The 19,001-nt window shown below is 51.7% G+C and overlaps 1 protein-coding gene across 1 annotated transcript in view; it reads left to right on the top strand.

The window, feature by feature from the left end:
* The window catches only part of DNHD1 (dynein heavy chain domain 1), a 51,986-nt gene that overhangs the window by 31,559 nt on the left and 1,426 nt on the right, over positions 1-19,001 (top strand). Inside the window, exons 27-39 of the mRNA XM_032219381.1 lie at positions 214-316; positions 3,571-3,720; positions 9,897-10,079; positions 11,498-11,929; positions 12,003-12,444; positions 12,523-12,669; positions 12,773-12,988; positions 14,672-14,850; positions 15,469-16,437; positions 16,526-16,700; positions 16,782-16,868; positions 17,007-17,208; positions 18,855-18,946. Coding sequence (XP_032075272.1) covers positions 214-316; positions 3,571-3,720; positions 9,897-10,079; positions 11,498-11,929; positions 12,003-12,444; positions 12,523-12,669; positions 12,773-12,988; positions 14,672-14,850; positions 15,469-16,437; positions 16,526-16,700; positions 16,782-16,868; positions 17,007-17,208; positions 18,855-18,946 — 3,377 coding nt within the window. The remainder of the gene's footprint in view (positions 1-213; positions 317-3,570; positions 3,721-9,896; positions 10,080-11,497; positions 11,930-12,002; positions 12,445-12,522; positions 12,670-12,772; positions 12,989-14,671; positions 14,851-15,468; positions 16,438-16,525; positions 16,701-16,781; positions 16,869-17,006; positions 17,209-18,854; positions 18,947-19,001) is intronic.

The following is a 19,001-nucleotide window of genomic DNA, read 5'->3' as shown; positions in this document are numbered from 1 at the left end:
TTGTTATAGTCATAAGTGGGGAGAGATAGATACTAGGAAGGAAGAGGGGAATAATAGTAATACAGTCTTAGTAAATTATTGACAGTGTTGTGGGAATTAGTTGTTAAGAAGACCGATGGCATTCGGGGGGGGAACGGGGGGGCTGCCCTAGGGCCTAGTTGTTCTGGTGTGACGTTTTGAGAGTAGGAGTTGAAAGGCCTTTTGACCCTGTAGGATGAAGCTGGCCTTGCAGAAGATGGGCGAAGTGAGCAAGAAGCAGCAAGAGCACACGCGGGATGTCCGGGCCCTGCAGCAGAAACTTACCAAGATTAAACAGGTGAGTTTTGAAATGATGGCTTGCTAAGAAATAGCTTAAAATTTAGAGCAAGCTGAGACTCCAAGCAGGTCCTGGAGAGGCTCCGGCAGGGAAGGCTTGCCTGTCTGGTAATAGAATTCTTGACCAGATGATTTCTCCAAAGTGTTTCCTTCGCTAGGGGACTTCCTTCACTGATCCAGTCTGCATGGGGGGGCATCCAGACCAGGAAGCCGGAAGAGAACAAACGCAGCTAAACGAAGCGTATTTGGGGAGAGGGGAGGATTTTTGTTCTGCATCTGGGTGGGAAGGAAGCAATGAAATGTGTATGTATACAATGCTAGACAAACCACAGAAAGTGACGTGTGTCACTAACCGTGCCTTGATTTCTTCGTTCCAACTTCCCACTCAACGATTAACTTAAAGTTTAAGGCTCTTCTTACCAAAGAGGGGGTCAATAGCCTCCCACCCGGAAGGGAGTCTGTTATCCCCAGGGATTCCGGGAGACTTTTTATTGCCAAGCTTCCCCAGCACGAATCAGAGTCACCAGCTGGGTTTTGAGACTGGACCCTTGGCAGAAGAAAGGCCAGTTTCCGCCCATTCAAGGCCCAGCCTTAGGATCCCTCCAGGCCCTCCAGGAAGGAGAGTCCTTAAAGCTCCCCCTTCCACAACTAACAAGCTCTGCCTGATGCCCAGGAGCCTCTGGGTTGGCTGAGAAGCCCCTCAGGGAGCCCCGCCCTTTCCTGCAAGGTCCAAGAGAGGGCAGGGGGTTCCACTCCAAGCCTTTGGCCCAACCCATCTTGCTTCCTTCTTGTAGAAAGCCTAGCCTAGGGTAGAGGGGCTTTCTTGGAGGAGGAGGAGGAGGGGTCAGTCTCTTACCCTCCCAACCCAGGGTGGATTGTTTATGGTGAGTCAGCCAGCAAGATTGAGTTTGTTCTTGGAGTTCTGTCAGAAGCGGCCACCGAATGGGCTGTGCCTCCCCTTTGGGCAGCGATCACTTGTTGGATAAGGAGAGAATCCCTGCAGAGGAGTAGAGCTGCTTTGGGTGACTTAGAAAGCGTAGGCACAATAAATCAAAAGATTTGCAAACGGAAGCACTGAAATCTCCGGAGTCATGAATTTATAGCTGATAATCGTAGGCCAAAGAAGTGGACCGGGGGATGATCTTGCTCTGATTGGCCAGTTTCAGGAAGGATCTGCCGATGAACTCAAGATAAACTGGGAAGACAAAGCACACCGGGAATTCAGGAGGCTGTTCCAATGTTGCCTACCAGTTGACAGGCAACTGGAAGAGTCCAGGAAGTAATAAGGCAAAGTGGTTTTACAGTCTCTCTTTGTTCCAACGGCCTCCTCAGACTCCAGTCCCAGAAGACAGAGGCAAATGGGAGACGTGCGGTCCCTGCAGAGAACCAGAGGAGCCACCTTAGTCTAAGGTTTCCATTGTGACGCCCCAGGACCCACGCAACAGAGGCCTACCTGGGGAGCCGTGCCCAAGGGGCTCCAGAGCCCCCTCCCTCTGGGAAACCGGGCCGATTCCGCTCCCAAGAGGCAAGCAGGAGGGGCTAAGCTGTGCTCCAGGAGTCGGGAGCAGGCAAGGGCATTGCATTGTCCTTGCATAGAGGTACAGCTCTCTGCCCTCGGCGACCCCCCCGTCTCAGAGACAGAAGTGGCCTCGGGCTCAGGGTGAGCGCAGCAGCTGAGGTGGCTCATGGTTGGAGAGCCTAGGCTGTCAGATGGGCAGCCCCTCCTTTGCCACATCTCAAGCTCTCCACCGCGTGGAAGCAAAGAATCCCACGGAATCCTTCGGAGCCCCCGTGCATGTCCGCAGAGGGTTGGGCGCAGTTTGGCTGGTGGTTCAGTTATGCACAGGGAGCAGCCGAGGGCTCATCTTCTGCCTTGGGAGTGTCCAGAGCATCCCCTGCTTCTCCTCCTCCGAATCCTTCGCCAGGAAAGTCCTCCATCTTGCGGATGTTGGGGAGTTTTTGTCCCAGTCGAGTTGAATCCCCTTTTGGATATTTTCATTAAAGCCATTTTATATTTTATATATTAGATACGTTTTGATTTAATTAGATTTGGTTTTTGCTTATTTTTCTGTTGCACACCACTCAGAATCGCCCCGTTTGAGTTGTGTGCCTTACAGACCTCTTGGGGCCGGCTCCAAGGATCCCTTCCTCCTCCTGGGCTGTGGGGCTGTCCGGTCAGCTTCACGCGGAGACCCAGGAGCTTCCAGGGAGGAAACGGCCAGCCGAGAGGCACTGCAGCCGAGGGCTCAGAGGCACAATTGCAAGTTTGTTTGGGGTTGTGACAGAGCTGGATTACTAAACTGTATAGTCAGCAAAAAGGGACAAAAGTTGGATTATTGACTGCTTTTTGTTGAGTAACGGTGACTTTTTGTGGATAAAATAAAACTTGGTGAACGTGGCCTTCCTCCCCCCCCCCCCCCCCCCTGAGATGCTGGGAGAAGCCTCCCACTAGGCGAGCTACTCTTGGCTTCTCAAGACAATCTGTGACCCAGGTACACGGGTCCTCCGAGGGGAGAGCGGTCCCTCTGGCCCGTATAATGGCGATAGCCTGCTCTGCCTCTGGACCCTGGGCTGTGCAGGGGGAGTCACCCTTGCGCCAACCCCAGAGTTTGGCCTGACTTCGGCCCAGCCCCAATAACTCCAGCCGGGACCCTTTCCACAAAATGAAGAGGGGGAGCAGACGATGTGTTGGTCCGTATCTGTTGAAGGACCAGTTGCAAGTCTTCGTATTTTGTAACTTTATTTTCCTGTTTTTTATTTCATAAAATTTTAATTTTATTTCCAAAGTTAAAATATAAACTTCAACAGAAAAAAGGGAAACCAAAATAAAGCAAAAGTAAACAAGACCAAAAAAAAGTGCTTAAAAAAACCAAGAAACAATCACATAAATTGTCCCCCCCCCCCCAGCTGAATACTGGTAAATATATTTCAACAACAATAGTGTATTCATAATTTTAATGTTCTCTTTTTTCTTGTACCTTTTTCTTTCTTCTTTTCTTTAAATTTATCTTTTACCTTATCTAAAATTCTCAATATAAATTAAAAAAGAAAAGAATGAGGTTACGCTGCTGTCAAATTTTCTAACTTTTTCTCAATTTGCATTGTAAATTGGTATTAGCTTTCTTCTATGAAACTAGAAAGAATGTATTGAGATGAAAAAAGGGGGGCGCCGGGTACGGTGGCCCCAGATTTTGCCAGTCCTTGTTCTGCTCCGAGGATGACCGGCTGCCGCTCTCCCTTCTTTCCCTTCTTCAGCAAATGGCCCAGAGCCAGAAGGAGGTGGAAAGGGAACAAGAGGTGCTGAAGCAGCAGGAGGTAGAGTGCCAGAAGTTCGAGGAACGCATCAACTTCCTGACCAAGAAAAAAGACAATTTGGAGAAGAAGAAGGAGATGGCCATGAAGAAGGTACGGCTGGGGCTGGTGGGTCTGCCAGTCTCCAGCTGGCTCGCTCCGGGGTTTGTGAGCCTGCGGTGGTGCCTGTGTGTGCATTTGCGTTCCTCACATCTAAAACGAGCTCCTTCCTCCCCCCACCCCGGCCCCAGATGTTCCTCCAGGCTGAGTGGGGAGGCAGGCACTGGGTGTGGGGTGGCTCTGCATGGGTGAGAAGGGCTGGGCTCCCGGCTTTCCCCCCTCCCCCAGGGCTAAGAAGCAGGGAGTGTCAAGCAAGTGTCTCTTCAGTGGAGCCCCTTCTTTGGCCTTCCATAATCAGGAAATACCTTCACGACGATTGGGAAGTCTTTGTCTACATTTCTTCATGGTTTCAGTTTAGCTTTTTTTAAAATAATTTTTTTTGAATAAACACAAACAAACAAGACACAACAAACACCATAAAAACATCTTCCATTTCAAATTGTAAAAAGTGTGTCAATTGGTTACAAAGAACTTTCGTGCATCCCTTCCACCGTCATCACCTATGATTCATATCAAGTTATATATTTTACATCAGATATATTTGTATATATTACTATCATCACACCTCCTCCTTCATATGACTACAGCTGTTTTAATTATGTTGGGAGAGGAGGAGCCAACGTTGCGACGTTACATTGTGCGGACTCGACAGTCCAAATCCGCCAATGACACGTTTGCACCTGGACGGTCCGGCAGGACCTAAACCGTCCCAAAGAGACAGTGACTGGGAAGACAAGACCTTGCTGGTCACAGGGACATGATCGCAAAGTCCCTGATCGACCCAAGGGAAGCGCTTCCAACCAGCGGCAAACAGGCAGCCCCCAGGCTGACATAGTTGGAGGGGGCTCCGGAAAGAGAGAGAAGTGAAAGTGTTGCATCTGGTGAGGTTTTTTTTTTTTCCTTTTAGAAGATTGCCCTAAGAAACTTTTTTCCTCTTTTTTAATATATTTTTCTTCTTTTTAAACAAAACAACGCATACAAAAACAAAGCAAGAGAGGAAAAAAAGAACAACTTTCCTCCATTTCATCAAGCGTGTCGTTTGGTTACAAGTTTTTGTGCATCAATTCTTAAACTTAGGATTAACATCACTGGTTCACATTAAACATAGCTAAATGCTTCGCTGTCATTGAGCATTATACGTTCAGATTACCATTAATATTATTTCATTTGTAACAATCCTTATTTCCCTAAATTCATAATTATCTATCAAATAACAATAAGTCTTTGAACTATTATAGTATCACCTATCTCTAAAGAGAAAAAGCGAAGATTGGGACAAAGAATTCCCATTGGTTTATAATAAAGCATTCATATTTTCAATTGACCATAATGTCTCCAATCGTCCAGACTTCCAAGGATGGTTTCCCATTATTAATTATTCGTCCATATAGTAGTTAAGTATTTCAATTCATGTATATATCAATTCTTCCTCATCATTCATCATTAATCTGTTTAATATACAAAGATCTTTCTAATGTGAAATGGTCACTACATACACACACTACACACTACATACAATTATCATCCCACTCTTATACATTAAAAAAAACAACAATATTGTCCTTTATATATCATATAGGTAGTACTCTTATTTCATAACAGGAAAAATAAAAAAAAGACAAAAAATAAAAAGTTATTAGAACATACGTAAACAGATTCATTCCCAGGTTTTTTTATCTAACCATTGGTAAAACAAGTCCCACACTTTATAATATTGCTCATCCTCTTGTTCTCTAATTTCAAATGTAAGCTTACTCATTTCGGCACATTCCATTATTTTCCGAATAGTTTCCTCCTGAGATGGTACTTTCTCGTTTTTCCAATTTTTGGCAAATACAATTCTAGCAGCTGTTAAAATATTCACGATCAGATATTTCAAGTCCTTGTTGTCTGTTTCTGGTATTATTCCCAATAGAAAGAGTTCTGGTTTTAAATCTATCTATATGTTTATCATTTTCTCCAACCACATGTGGATTTTAGTCCAATATTTTTTTGCTTCGGTACAAGTAATAGCAATATAGCAATAGCAGTAGACTTATATACCGCTTCATAGGGCTTTCAGCCCTCTCTAAGCGGTTTACAGAGAGTCAGCCTCTTGCCCCCAACAATCTGGGTCCTCATTTTACCCACCTCGGAAGGATGGAAGGCTGAGTCAACCCTGAGCCGGTGAGATTTGAACCGCTGAACTGCTGATCTAGCAGTAGCCTGCAGTGCTGCATTTAACCACTGCGCCACCTTGGCTCTTGGCACAAGTCCACCACATATGGTAGTATGTGCCCGGTGTCTGATGACATTTCCAGCATTTTTCGGATTTGTTCTTGGACATTCTTGCAATTCTCGATGGGGATAGATGCCACCTGTAAAACATCTTATACAAATTCTCTTTATATGCAATTGACATTGTCATTTTATAGTTTTGAGTCCACAGTTTTTGCCATTTCTCTTAATTCAATCCCATGCCCAAAGTTTTTTCCCCTGGCTAACATGGTTTCTTTGACTTGTTCCTCATGGAGTTTCACCTCTAGTAAGTAGCCATAGAGTTTTTAAATTACCTTTTCATCGGTACCTGTTAAGATTTTATCTAATTCAGTCATTTTATCATAAAAACACTCCTTTTTTTGATCTTCATTATACCTAGAATGTATTTGCACATATGAATACCAATTAACTTCAATACCTCCTTGTTTCAAGTCTTGTATAGATTTGAGTTCACCCTCTGTATTTAATAGCTCAGCATACGTAACTGTTTGTTCCTTCTTGTATGTTATTGAATATGAAAAAGCTTCAATGGTTGATATCCAGACTGGAATTTTTAAATAGTGTAGCCTCTTAACCTTCTCCCAGTTTAATAACAGAGCCTCTCTTATATGATGCCTCCTAAAATAACCGTGTGCTTTAGTTCCCTTAGACCATAAAAAAGCATCCCATCCCAACAGCAAGTCGTGACCCTCTAAATTGAAAAGCCCTACCATTTCTTAACATTACCCATTCCTTAATCCACGTTAGACTAGCTGTCTGGTAGTATAGTTCCCAATCAGGTAGTCCGAACCCTCCTCTTGATTTAGCGTCCTGCAACACTTTGCGTTTTATTCTTGCTTTTTTCCCCTGCCATATGAATTTCAACACCACTTTATTTAAGTCTTCAAAGTATCCTTTCCCAACCTAATTAGGATTGTCTGGAACAAGTATAGGATTCTAGGTAAAATATTCATTTTAACTGTAGAAATTCTCCCGATCATTGCTAGTTGGATATTTTGCCATTTCACCAGGTCCGTTGCAATTTGTTGCTTCAATCTAAAATAATTATCCTCTTTGAGGGTACTGCATCTAGCTGTTGAAAAGATCCCCAAATATTTGACCTTGTTCGTAACTTGCATCTCTGAGATTTCTGCCAATTCTTCTTTCTGCTTTATTGATATCTTCTTTGTCATGGTTTTTGTTTTGTCTTTATTTATTTTCAAACCTGCTACTTTTCCATATTCCTCAATATATTCTATTAATTTAGGTGTAGATTCCAATGGCCCCTCGAGGATGAAGGCAAAGTCATCTGTGAAGGCTTGCAACTTGTATTCTTCTTTTTTAATAGTCATTCCCTTTATTTCTTCCTCTTCTCTGATTCTTCTGTTTAAAACTTCTAGAGTTAGGACAAAGAGCAGCGGTGACAATGGACAGCCTTGTCTCGGACCTCTCTTGTTTTTCAATAGGATCTGTCAATTCTCCATTTATCATTATCTTAGCTGTTTGTGGTATACTGTTTGTATAGCTTGAATAAAGTTCTTGCCAAAGTTCATTAGTTCCATTTGTTGTATCATGAATAACCAGTTCACGTTATCAAAAGCCTTTTGCGTGTATAATTTGTCTCTAATTTGCCTCTTTGGTAGAAAACCAAAGCCGATTAAGTGGTTCCGTCCAGGCGCCTGATGGACCCATTGGGATTTCAGACGGAGCTTGGAGAGATACCTGACTCCCTTGCCCACAATCTGACAGAGTCCTTGGTCGCTGCTTGGAATACAGCGGCGGCTGGGGCTCTTGACCGGATTGCGCCTTTGCGGCCTCTCCGCAGCAATGGATCCAGGAGGGCCCCTTGGTTTACTGAGGAACTCCGGGAGATGAAGCGCCAAAAGAGATGCCTAGAGCGACGCTGGAGGGCCAGTAACTCCGAATCTGACCGAACACAACTAAGAGCCTTTATTAGGACTTACTTAGTGGCGATACGGGGGGTAAAATGTACTCATTTTTCTGCTCTTATTGCATCCGCAGAATCACGCCCGGCCGCCCTGTTTAGGATAACCCGCTCTCTCCTGAAAGGGAGGGATGCGGGGGAACCCTTACAGGGAAGAGCTGAGGAATTTGTTCAGTTTCTGTCGGACAAAGTCGCTCAGATTCGGACGGACCTGGACTCCACTTGGACAGTACCAGCAGAGATGCCAAGGGTAGGCCTTGATCGGATTTCTTGGAGCGAGTTCCAGCTTGTCACTCCTGAGAAAGTGGACAAAGCCATGGGAGCGGTGAGTGCCTCCACCTCTTTACTGGACCCGTGCCCCTCCTGGCTGGTTTCGACCAGCAGGGAGGTAACACGAGGCTGGCTCCAGAGGATTGTTAACACCTCTCTACAGGAGGGATCTTTCCCGCAGCCTTTAAAGGATGCGGTGGTAAGACCCCTCCTCAAGAAGCCTTCTCTGGACCCAGCTATCCTTAAAAACTACCGTCCTGTCTCCAACCTCCCTTTTGTAGGGAAGGTTGTTGAGAAGGTGGTGGCCTTTCAACTCCGACGGACCTTGGATGAAGCAGATTATCTAGATCCCTTTCAGTCGGGTTTCAGGCCTGGTTACTCCACTGAAACTGCTTTGGTTGTGCTGACCGATGATCTCTGGCGGGCCAGGGATAGAGGACATTCCTCTATCCTGGTGCTTCTTGACCTCTCAGCGGCCTTCGATACCATCGACCATGGTATCCTTCTGCGACGACTGGGGGAGGTGGGAGTGGGAGGCACCGTTTTACGGTGGTTCTCCTCTTACCTCTCGGACAGGTCGCAGTCGGTGTTGGTTGGAGGACAGAGGTCGACCCCTAGGCCCCTTAAATATGGGGTGCCGCAGGGCTCGGTCCTGTCCCCCCTCCTATTTAACATCTACATGAAGCTGCTGGGTGAGATCATTCGCCAGCATGGGATCAAATACCACCAATATGCGGACGATACCCAGTTGTATCTGTCCGCCCCGTGCCAACTCAGCGAAGCGGTGGAAGTGATGTGCCAGTGCCTGGAGGCTGTCAGGGTCTGGATGGGAGTAAACAAGCTCGCACTCAATCCAGACAAGACCGAGTGGCTATTGATGTTGCCCCCCAACGATGGTCCAGATATTCCATCCCTTAGCCTGGGGGGTGAAATTTTACACCCCTCAGAGAGGGTCCGCAACGTGGGTGTCCTCCTGGATTCGCAGCTGACGTTAGAACACCACCTGTTGGCTGTGCTAGTCATTACTTTTAAAGCCCTACATGGCTTAGGACCTGGATATCTGAGAGACTGCCTCCTGCCACATACCTCCCAACGGCTGATAAGATCTCACAGGTTGGGCCTTCTCCGGGTGCCGTCGACCGGACAATGCTGGCTGGCGGCCCCTCGGGGGAGGGCCTTCTCTGTAGCTGCTCCAGCCCTGTGGAATGATCTATCCCTAGAGATCCGGACCCTCCCCACTCTCTCGGCCTTCCGAAAAGCCACGAAAACCTGGCTATTCCAGCAGGCCTGGGGCTGTTGACTTCACGAACAAGGTCCAGCCCAACCTAGACGGAATGTATGGTGTGTTGTTTTTAAATTGTTTATCTTTCTTTTTTTAACTTTTATCTTGTTTCTGTAAGCCGCCCAGAGTCCTACGGGATTGGGCGGCATATAAATTTATTTAATTACTAATTCCGGAGCATTCTGATTTCATCAGCCTGGGGGCTGCCTGTTTAGTGCCGGCTTGAAGCACTTCCTTTGGGTCTATCAGGGATTTTGCTATATCCCTGAGACCAGCAAGGCTTTGTCTTCCTGATCACCATCTCTACGGGACGGTTTAGGTCTCAATGGACCATCCAGCGGCAAAAGTGTCAACGGTGGTCTCGGAGTATCAAGGCCACACGTTGTGACATCGCAATGTGGCTCCTCCTTCCATCTACTTCCCACTTCTTTCCAGGTGAGTCAGGACTACAAAGCTGCCCTGGCCGCACTGCGAGTGCAGGACATCGAGGAGCTGCGGAGCTACCGGCAACCCCCCGCTTTGGTGGTCCAGGTGACCGACCCCCTCTGCCTGATGTTCCAGGTGGAGCCCGGGTGGGAGAGCGCCAAGCTTCTGCTCAACAGGGAGGATTTCTACCAGGTGAGACCCCCCCTCCTGGACCCCCCCTTTCCATCCTGCCCTGGCTGATGATGTAAGTTGCCCAGAAAGACTGCAAAGAAACGTGCAGACTTCCTCCCTCCCTCCCTCCCTCCCTCCCTCCCTCCCTCCCTTCCTTCCTTCCGGTGTGTGCAGCTTTGCCCTTCTTGGTCCTTTCTGATTCTCACAAGAACTTTCTTCGGAGAAAGCAAATTGCAGTTTATTTCTTGATTACTTGTTAGATTTGCTCCCTTTATTTCATAGCCACAATAATCTAGTGAGGAGGGCTGGGCTGAAAACAAGGGTGGGGGGGGGGCAAGCACCCAGTTGGTGTCAGTGCTCGGGACTCTCCATGTGGCTTCTGGCCCTTCAACCATGAGGCGCAGGCTGACTTTCAAGCCAGCAGCCCCCATTAGAGAGCGGCCACACATACATCAGAATCGTAGAGGAGAATGAGCTCTGCTCAAGGGAGACCCCCACAGTAGCCCTCCCCTCTGTGAAGGTCTCCCACAAAGGAGGCATGGCTCCCTTCCCCCCCCGTCCTCTTCCGCTGGCTGGCCCCTCATTCCTCCTGTCCAGCCTCTCTCCTTCCTTTGCTCCCACCGGCTCTGGCACTGGATAAGTCTCAATGAATCGCACACATGAAAAAGCATTTAGAATCCAACTCAGCTGGATAAATCTGTGCCACAAAGCGAATATGTACAGCCTAAGGGCCGATTGGCTAGCCATCCTCAATTTCTCATGGTCAACACCAGACACACCATGCTTGTTCTCTAGAGGGGATTTCCGCCCCCTCCGGTGACACCACAAGGCTATTTTGCCACAGGGAAGGTGCGACCCACGGCAACTATGGGGACAGTGAGAAGCCAGCTAGATTTACTTGGTTATTCTGATCCTGCTCTAAAAGGCGCCGAGGCTGAGATGACAGCTGCCTTCTCGGAAGAGGCTGCCCAGGAGGGATCACTAGAGGTGGCTGTTTCTATCTCTTCTTTTTTAACAGTTCAAGTTGGTTGGCTACTGAAATCCTATTACCCATCTATCATCTATCTAATTTTCTCTCCCTCATTTTATCATCTCTATCAACATCTGGCCCAAGCACATATGTCACCAACAGTACAACAGTCGTCCTTCTGCAGGCCCTGGAAAAGCTGCAGCCTTTCTGCCAATGAAATGGGCTCACTGCTTCCACTCTGGCCCCGGGAGCCCAGCCCCAGAGGTGTGATGGCCTCTTCCCCATGCCTGGGGCAAGGAGTGGCCTGCCTCCGAGCCAGGCAGGGCCATAGGGGCCCCGAGGCCTCTCTGCCATGTTGGGAGGGGTCACCTCCTTTCTGACTTCGTCGGGGCCCAGGGAAACCCCAGGCTCACCCAGGGCGGCCAGCAGAAAGGCTCGACTTGTTCTCCCAGACCTCTCTCCCTTCCAGGATCTGGTCTTCTACCCCAAGGAGACTCTCGGCGCGGAGCTCTTCCAGGCTCTGGGTGAAATGGTTGGCCAGGAGGGTTTGTCTGTGGCTGCCATCCAGAATGCCAGCCAAGCGGCCGCAGCTCTGTATCAATGGATCTGCTCCGTCTACTGGTACCGGTGGGCGCTGCAGGAGTGGCAGCCGGCCATGCTGGAGCTGCAGTCCTGCGAGGACCAGATCAACGTGGAGAAAGTCGGCCTGGGTGACCGGCGCCTACACTCGGAGTACCTGCGGGACACCACCCAGGCCCGCCTCAGGGAGCTGAGGCAGAAGCAGGAGCACCAGGAGAAGCTGCTTCAGCAGCTCACGCAATCCTTGCAGGCCAAAGAGGAGGCCAGCACAGTGGAGAGCTCTGTGGCTGAGCACCTGGCCAGCTGGACGGCCGTAGCCAAGGTAACAGCTGAGGCCGGAGGCTCTGCCTTCTCCTGGAAAGGGCCGCCTTCTAGCCTCTCCTCTTCTCTCCCAGGACCTGGAGTGCCAGCAGAGAACGGTGCACGGCAATGCCCTTCTCTGCTCGGCTATCATCTCGTACCTGGGTGCCTTTGCTCCACCACGGCGGAAAGAGCTGCTGGAGAAGTGGGAGGCCGTGTGCGAAGGATCCCAGGTTCTTCTGGGCCCCTGTGATGTCAGCTGGCTCCTGCAGAAGGAATTGTCCTGCCCGGGCCAGGCACCCTCCGGCCCGCCCCTGCTCCCGCTGCAGAAGCCGCTGAAGGTGGCCGCTTTGCTCAGTTCGACTCAGCAGCAGCGCCTCTGGGATCGGCTCTACAAGCCGAAGGATGCTGAGAGCCGCCTCGTTGCCATGATCATTCATTCCAGCGTCCACCTGCGGGCCCACCGGTGGCCTCTCTTGGTGGATCCGGACAAGCAGGCCCAGACGTGGCTGCTGATGACTTCCTCTTTAGAAGCAGGTGAGCGAATGAGGGGAGCCCCCCCCCCCTCCGACACGGCCTTCCCAGACTCGGTGCTCATCGGCCTCTCCCTTGCAGAGGAGTCCCAGGCCCGGGCCCTGTCTGATCTGGTGCCGGACATGGTGGAGCAAGGGGGCGGCGATGAGATCCCAGAGGACAACGTGGAAATCCTGTCCCTGACCAGCCCTGACCTCGAGGAGAGCCTCAAGGCAGCGATCAAGTTTGGTGAGCAAGACCCGGGACAAGATTCGTGGCGCCTGGGGCAAGTTCGGCAGAGGCAGACAGGGCGACCCTGAGCGCCTCCTCCTCCTCCTCCTCCTCCTTGCAGGCAGCCCTGTGCTTCTGACGGACTTTGAGAAGGACGTTCCCTGGTGTCCGGCCCTCCAGCAGTTGATAGAGAAGGAATCCTTTAGGGGCTGCCCAGAGGGCAAAATTTTCTTCCCTGCCTCCGAGGAGGATGGAGCAGAGGCCGAGCACCTGTCCATCCCGCCCTCTTTCTCCCTGTATCTGTGCACCGAGCTGCCTCTTCAATCCTTGGTTGCAGGTAAGAAAGGAACCGACCAGGATCACCCAAATTGCTGTCCCAGAATTTGGGTAGGTTTAGGTGTGGATGAGAAGATGGATAGTTGCGTAAAGGATTTCCCTGTTTGTTTTTATTATGGAATATTTTTCAATATTTTTAACAGCTTGTTTTTCTTATACACGACCCAGTGTCACATTTGGGAGTTCAGCCGCTGTGTAAAAGAGGAGAATGACAGAAATAGCCAGAAATGGGTGGTGGGCATAGAGGTTCAGTCCACCACAAGGAAGACTGTGCAGAGAGGGAAAGGGGCTCCCCCCACCCCTGAAGGGTGTGGAAAAATATACTGCTGGAAAGGTGTAATTTATTTAGAAAAACCAGACCCCCCCCCCTCCCCGAAAGGGATCGTTCTTGATAGAACATTCGCATTATGCCAAGAATGATTTGATATTAAGAACGATCGATCCATAATGATCCCCTGCCCAGGATGGGATTTGGTGACCGCTCGTGTCAGAAGCATCTGGATAACGTATACATAAATACTAGATTGATAATTTGTGATTTTATATACAATTGAAAGTGGGGACTATGGAGATGATGCGCAAAAACTCTGCAACCAAACGACATGCTGCATGTGATTGAAGAAGGTTCTATGTGTTATGAGTTGTCTGTCTTTGTCCCAAAAAGAAAAATATTCTTTTTTTAAAAAAAAAAAGAGAGAGAGAGAGAGAGAGAAGGAAAAGGAACGAGAAGTGATATTCGACAATTTTTGGGTTTGCGGAAATACCATCCCAAGAAAATATAAATTAAGAGCTGGGAGAGAGACCTGCAACAATAGAAAATGAAAGGAAGAGAGGAAATGAGAGGAAAAGGTGGAAGGAAGGGAGAGGTGAGGAGAGGAAGGTGGAAGGGAGAAGGAGAGAAGGAGAGAGGGTAGGAAGGGGTAGAGAGGAGTAGGGGAGAGGTAAGGGTAAAAGGAAGGGAAAGGAGAGGAGGAAAGAAGAAAGTGGAGAAGGGAGGGAGGGAGAGAAAGGAAGAGAGGAGAGGAAGAGGAGGGAAGGAAGATAGAGAGGAGGAGAGGAAGGTGGAAGAAAGAAGGAGAAGAGGAAGAGAGGAGGAGGAGGGGGGGGAGAGGCAAGGGAAGAAGAAAGGGAAAGGAGGAAGGGAGAAGCATCTGGGTAAACATTAAAGGAAAAAGGAACAAGGGTGACCCGGTTGAGGCATTTTTGCAAATATCTCACAAGCATCCAAGAAGCCCTTGGGGAGGGGGGGAGGGGAGAGGGGATTTCAGCTCTGACCATCAGCTGTGAATCAAACTGCAGCACAGCGGGAGATCCGGTGGGTCAGCAGACTGCGGGCTTTTCCATGAGGTGAATCGGGAAGCCTGGGACTGGCCCCTTCCTATCCCTGATAGGGGGGAGGGAGGGAATGGGGCGGGGGGGGGAGGGCCCGGGTGAAAAGTGGCTCCTGGGATTCCCTGTATTCCAGTAGGGCAGACTGATGGGAGTCACATTTCAACTTTTCAAGAGAATTTATTTCATAAACTGGGGGAAAGTTGGAAATCACCTTCCACGAATGGAAATCCTGAAGGAGAATTGGGAAATCCTGAAAAATGAGGTGAAGACCCCAAGACCAACAGTACCAAAAAGGGGGGAGAGTGGGGGGGCTGGTGGGCCACCCCTCCCGTCTTTCTCTTCTCTTTTGCAGAGGCTGACCATTCGCTACTGAAGAGGCTGAACCTCATCGACCTCAGCCTCAGCCGGGAGGCCCTGGAGGACCGGCTATTGGGCGAAGTGCTGCACGTGGAGCGCCCGGAGATCCGGAAGAACCAGCAGATCTTGTATCTCGGGATCTTGCAGCTGGAAGGCAAGCTGGAGGCCACGGAGGTGATTCCCTGGGTGGAAGCCTATCTTTGAGACTTGTATGGCTACCCTTACAGGTAGAGCCGAGGTGGCGCAGTGGTTAAATGCAGCACTGCAGGCCACTTCAGCTGACTGCAGTTCTGCAGTTCGGCGGTTCAAATCTCACCGGCTCAGGGTTGACTCAGCCTTCCATCCTTCCGAGGTGGGTGAAATGAGGACCCGGATTGTTGTTGGGGGCGATATGCTGACTCTGTAAACCGCTTAGAGAGGGCTGAAAGCCCTAGGAAGCGGTATATAAGTCTAACTGCTATTGCTATTGCCTTCTTCAAACACGGTGCTGGCTGGCTGGCTCACCATGACCATAAAGCCACCAAACAAAAACTAAAAGCCCAGCGCCTTGGTCAACCTCTCCCCAGCCAGGACGCGCCAGCCAGAGGCTCCCGGCCACCTCCCGCCTGGCAACTGGTTTTAGAACAGACCTTGATGGCCTCTCTGGAAGGCTGAGCGGGGAACAGGGGGCAGGCGGCACAGAGAAGGGCCACTTCTTAATTCCAGCCCTTTTCCCTCTGGGATCCAGCCTGGTCAGTCCTTTGGGCCAACCCCATGATGTCCTCCTCCCCGTTCTGCCCGCCTTCCCTGCAGGAGGAGCTGATGGACCTGATTTCACAGCCGCAGCGGTCGCTCCTGGAGGAAGAGAACTTCATGCCGATTGTGCATCTCCTCCAGACCCAGATCCAAGCGCTGCACGCCACGCACAGGAACATGGTCTCCCAGTACCAGGACCAGGCTGTGCTGTGTGGCAGGTATCGGCCGGTGGCCTGCCTGGCAGTGGGGCTGCACGAGGCGCTGCAGCAAGTGGGCCGCCTTCACCCACTCTACCGCTTCCCCACCGAATTCTGCATCAGCCGCGTGCGGCAAGCCCTGATCACAGGCAAGCGCCAGGAGGCCAGCAAGCAGGAGTCCCTGGAGGCCCGGCTGCTGGAGCTCAGCAGGATGGTGCTCTGGCAGCTGCTCACCCAGGCGCTGCCCTGCCTGCAGGAGGCACACCGCCCGCTCTACTTCTTCCTGGGAGCCGTGGCCATGCTGAGAGTGGCGGGGGACGTCAGCCCTCTGGAGTGGCTGGCCTTCACCCATGGCCTGCAAGACCCCGCTGCCAAGGCCCTCCTCCTGCCCCTGGAACCCGGCTCGCCCTGCCCCGACTGGGTGAGTGCAGAGGCTTGGGAGGAATGCATCTTGCTGGAGAACCTTCCTGGCTTCCATGGACTGCTGGCCTCTCTGGCCGAGAAGGCGGTGCAGTGGCAGGAGTACTTCTCTCTGCCCTCCACGGTGGTGGGGCCGGCTCTGTGCCCCAGCCATGCGCACCTCAGCCCTTTCCAGCGTGCCATCCTTTGGCGCATTCTATGTCCCGGGGCCTTGTGCCAGTTGGTCTCCGATCTTACCACCTGCTTATTGGGCTGGTCTTTCACTGAAAAAATGGCAGCCATCAATCCCTACTCCTATAGCCGCGCCAACAAGCCAATCATATTGGTCAGGGCCCCGGCCAGATCGCAGGTTTCCTTTACGCATCCTTTGCTCTGGATCCAGCAGATGGCAGCCCAGCGGGGACGGCGGGTGAGTGGAGCCTGGCAGGAAAGAGAGGGAAGGGGCGGGCAGCCCCAAAGGGATCTCCATGCCCCTCACTGGCTGTTTTGCCCTGCAGGGGACAGTGGTCGTCATCTCCTTTGGTACCCCAGATGCCTCCCAGCGTGTCCAGAAAACGCTGCCCTTTTGCACCAAGAAGGGGAAGTGGCTGGTCCTGGACAACTGCCAACTCTTGAACAGCTGGGACCCTGAGGTTCTGCTGCAGTTGGACTTGGTACTGACTACCACAGCAGGTCAGAGGCGGGAAGGGCTGAGGAAGCTCATTTACGGCGAGCACAGGAGGACACTTCCTTACTCCCTCTTCTCCGGTGCAGGACTGAGCAGAGCGGGGCCCCTGGAAGTCAACCCCAAGTTCCGGCTCTGGCTCATCACAACACTCGATGCCCACAACTCTGTGCCAGGTATAGCTGTTCTTCTGAAGGGGCCAGGGCAATAGGCGCTCCCCCAGAGACGAAAGGGGAAAGGATGTGGACCGCAAGAGCCGAGCGCCCCAACTGATCCCCTGCCCCATCAGCCCTTCTGTTCCTCCACGTGCCCAGGGCCCGTGCACCGCAATGCCACCACCTTCTTCTGCGAGATGCCCCTGGAGCTAAAAGGCATCCTGGCCCACACTCACCAGTGGCTGCAGGGACAGGTCCAGAACCTGGACACAGAGAAGCAACTCTCGCTGCTCGTCCTCCATGGGGTCCTGCTGTACCGACAGAACTACGCTCCGTGGACACAGGCCGCCTCCTACCTCTGGTGAGTCAGTCAGGGGGCTGCCCATAGGGCTTTTGGAGGGGAACAGGAAGGGAGATCTGGATCTCACCTGCCACGTGGCGGGAAGGTCACCGCTATGGTGGTGCTTAGAGCGGATCCAGGAGCCGCTCAAGTCTCTGCGTCCCTGGGTCATCTTGGCGTCTGGCTCCTCTTCCCTGTCTGTCTGCCTGGCCAAGGAGCAGGGCACCAAGAGCTCAGAAGGGAGGTGGGCAGTGTCCCCACTATCTTTCAAGGCCAGCCAAAAGGGCCTTGCCAGCCTGTGTGAGTGTGTGAGTGTGAGTCATCCTAAGAAGGCTTCTCCTCTTGCAGACCCTCTCGGTCTGGGGTTTTGTCCAGAAAGACACTTCTAAAAACAGCCTTTAATTCGTATCCTGGTAACACAATCGCCATCTCTGATTTTAAAGCTAGAAGGGAAGCTAGCCTCCTGCTCTGTGCAGGACCATCTCCTCCTCCTCCTCCCTAACGTCCATCTAAACCTGAATCCACTCCCCTCATTTCCAAGCTCTGGGTTCAGGTCCCGCCTTTGGAGGCCACGGAGAACAAGCCTCTTCTGCCTTCTGTGTGTTACGGACGTTTGAAGAGCATTTTCAGGTGGCCCACGGGCAGCCCTTGGCTTTCCCTTCCTTCAGGCTGAGCATATCCCTCCGAGGGCCCGACCACCATCCCCCGCTCTGGCAGTGCCCTTGCTTGGCTGGGCTGCCCAAAACTAACTCGAGGAAGCCCCTCTGCAGAAGGGAAGCCGGGCCAAGCGGGGGTCTGGACATCCAGTGGCAGCCAACTGCCCTTGACTCCGGGGTCGCCATCCTGTGCATTTTTGAAGGCTAAGGAAGCTGCTGGTTAAAGCCCCCCCGCCGGTCTCTGGAAGCCACGGGGAGGGAGGGAGGGAGGGGTCTGAGAAAACGGGGTTCCCAACCGGCTCTGTCTTTTCCACCACACCACAGGAAAAGCCGCCCTGGAGACTCAGCTGGGTCTCCCCTTCAGCCTTTCTCTCTCAGGCGCTCCCCTCAAATCCCCACAGAGCTTCTGCAGAACGGAGGAAGGTTGCAATCAGGTCCACAAGGGACAGTCACGGTTTCAATCAGCCACCGCTTCACTTAATGACAGGTCCCAGTTGTGGCCGCTGACTTCCTTCAAAACCCCTTTCAACCACCGTCCAATCCTGACTAAATCCCTTGGCCCCCTTTGCCCCCGCATGGGGATATCTTTCTCAGGGCCCACCGCCCACCTGGAGCCGCCCACGGGGAGGGGGGCTTTTCCGACTCCCCAGGAGAAGCAGCTTCTGTGCCCCAGCTGCACAGCCAAAGGGCCCATCTAGGCCGAGGAGGGCAAGCACCCTGGGATGCAAAGCCAGGGTTAGCCCCAGGTGAAAGAGCAGCCGGGCCTGGCTCTGCGCACAAACCCTGGGCCCCACGGCATCTTCCCCTGTGCAGACTAGGCCCTCCCTCCCCTTTCCCACAGGCAAAGCCTTCTCAAGAGCCCCCAGACACTTCCGGAGAGGAGTAAGGCCTGACAGGGATCTCCCACTCCACAAAGCCCCCCCCCCCCCCCCCGGTTCCTTTGGTGCTGCCGGCTCCTCTTCCTCCTTGGCCGCCTAGCACTGCCGGGTCCCTGCTGTTCTGTCCCACCAGGAGTCACGGGGAGGTCTTGGCAGGCCTCAAGGCCCTTGAGAAGCTGAGCTGCATGGCAGACAACTCCGAGGAAGCGCAGCTGCAGCTGGCAGGTAGGAAGGAGCCCCCTCTGGGGACCACCAGCCCACCCCACCCGAAGAGGGGGGG

This window comes from Thamnophis elegans, chromosome 6, assembly GCF_009769535.1.
Source record: "Thamnophis elegans isolate rThaEle1 chromosome 6, rThaEle1.pri, whole genome shotgun sequence".
NCBI classification, from domain to species: Eukaryota; Metazoa; Chordata; class Lepidosauria; order Squamata; family Colubridae; genus Thamnophis; species Thamnophis elegans.
This window is presented reverse-complemented; position numbering and strand designations above follow the sequence as displayed.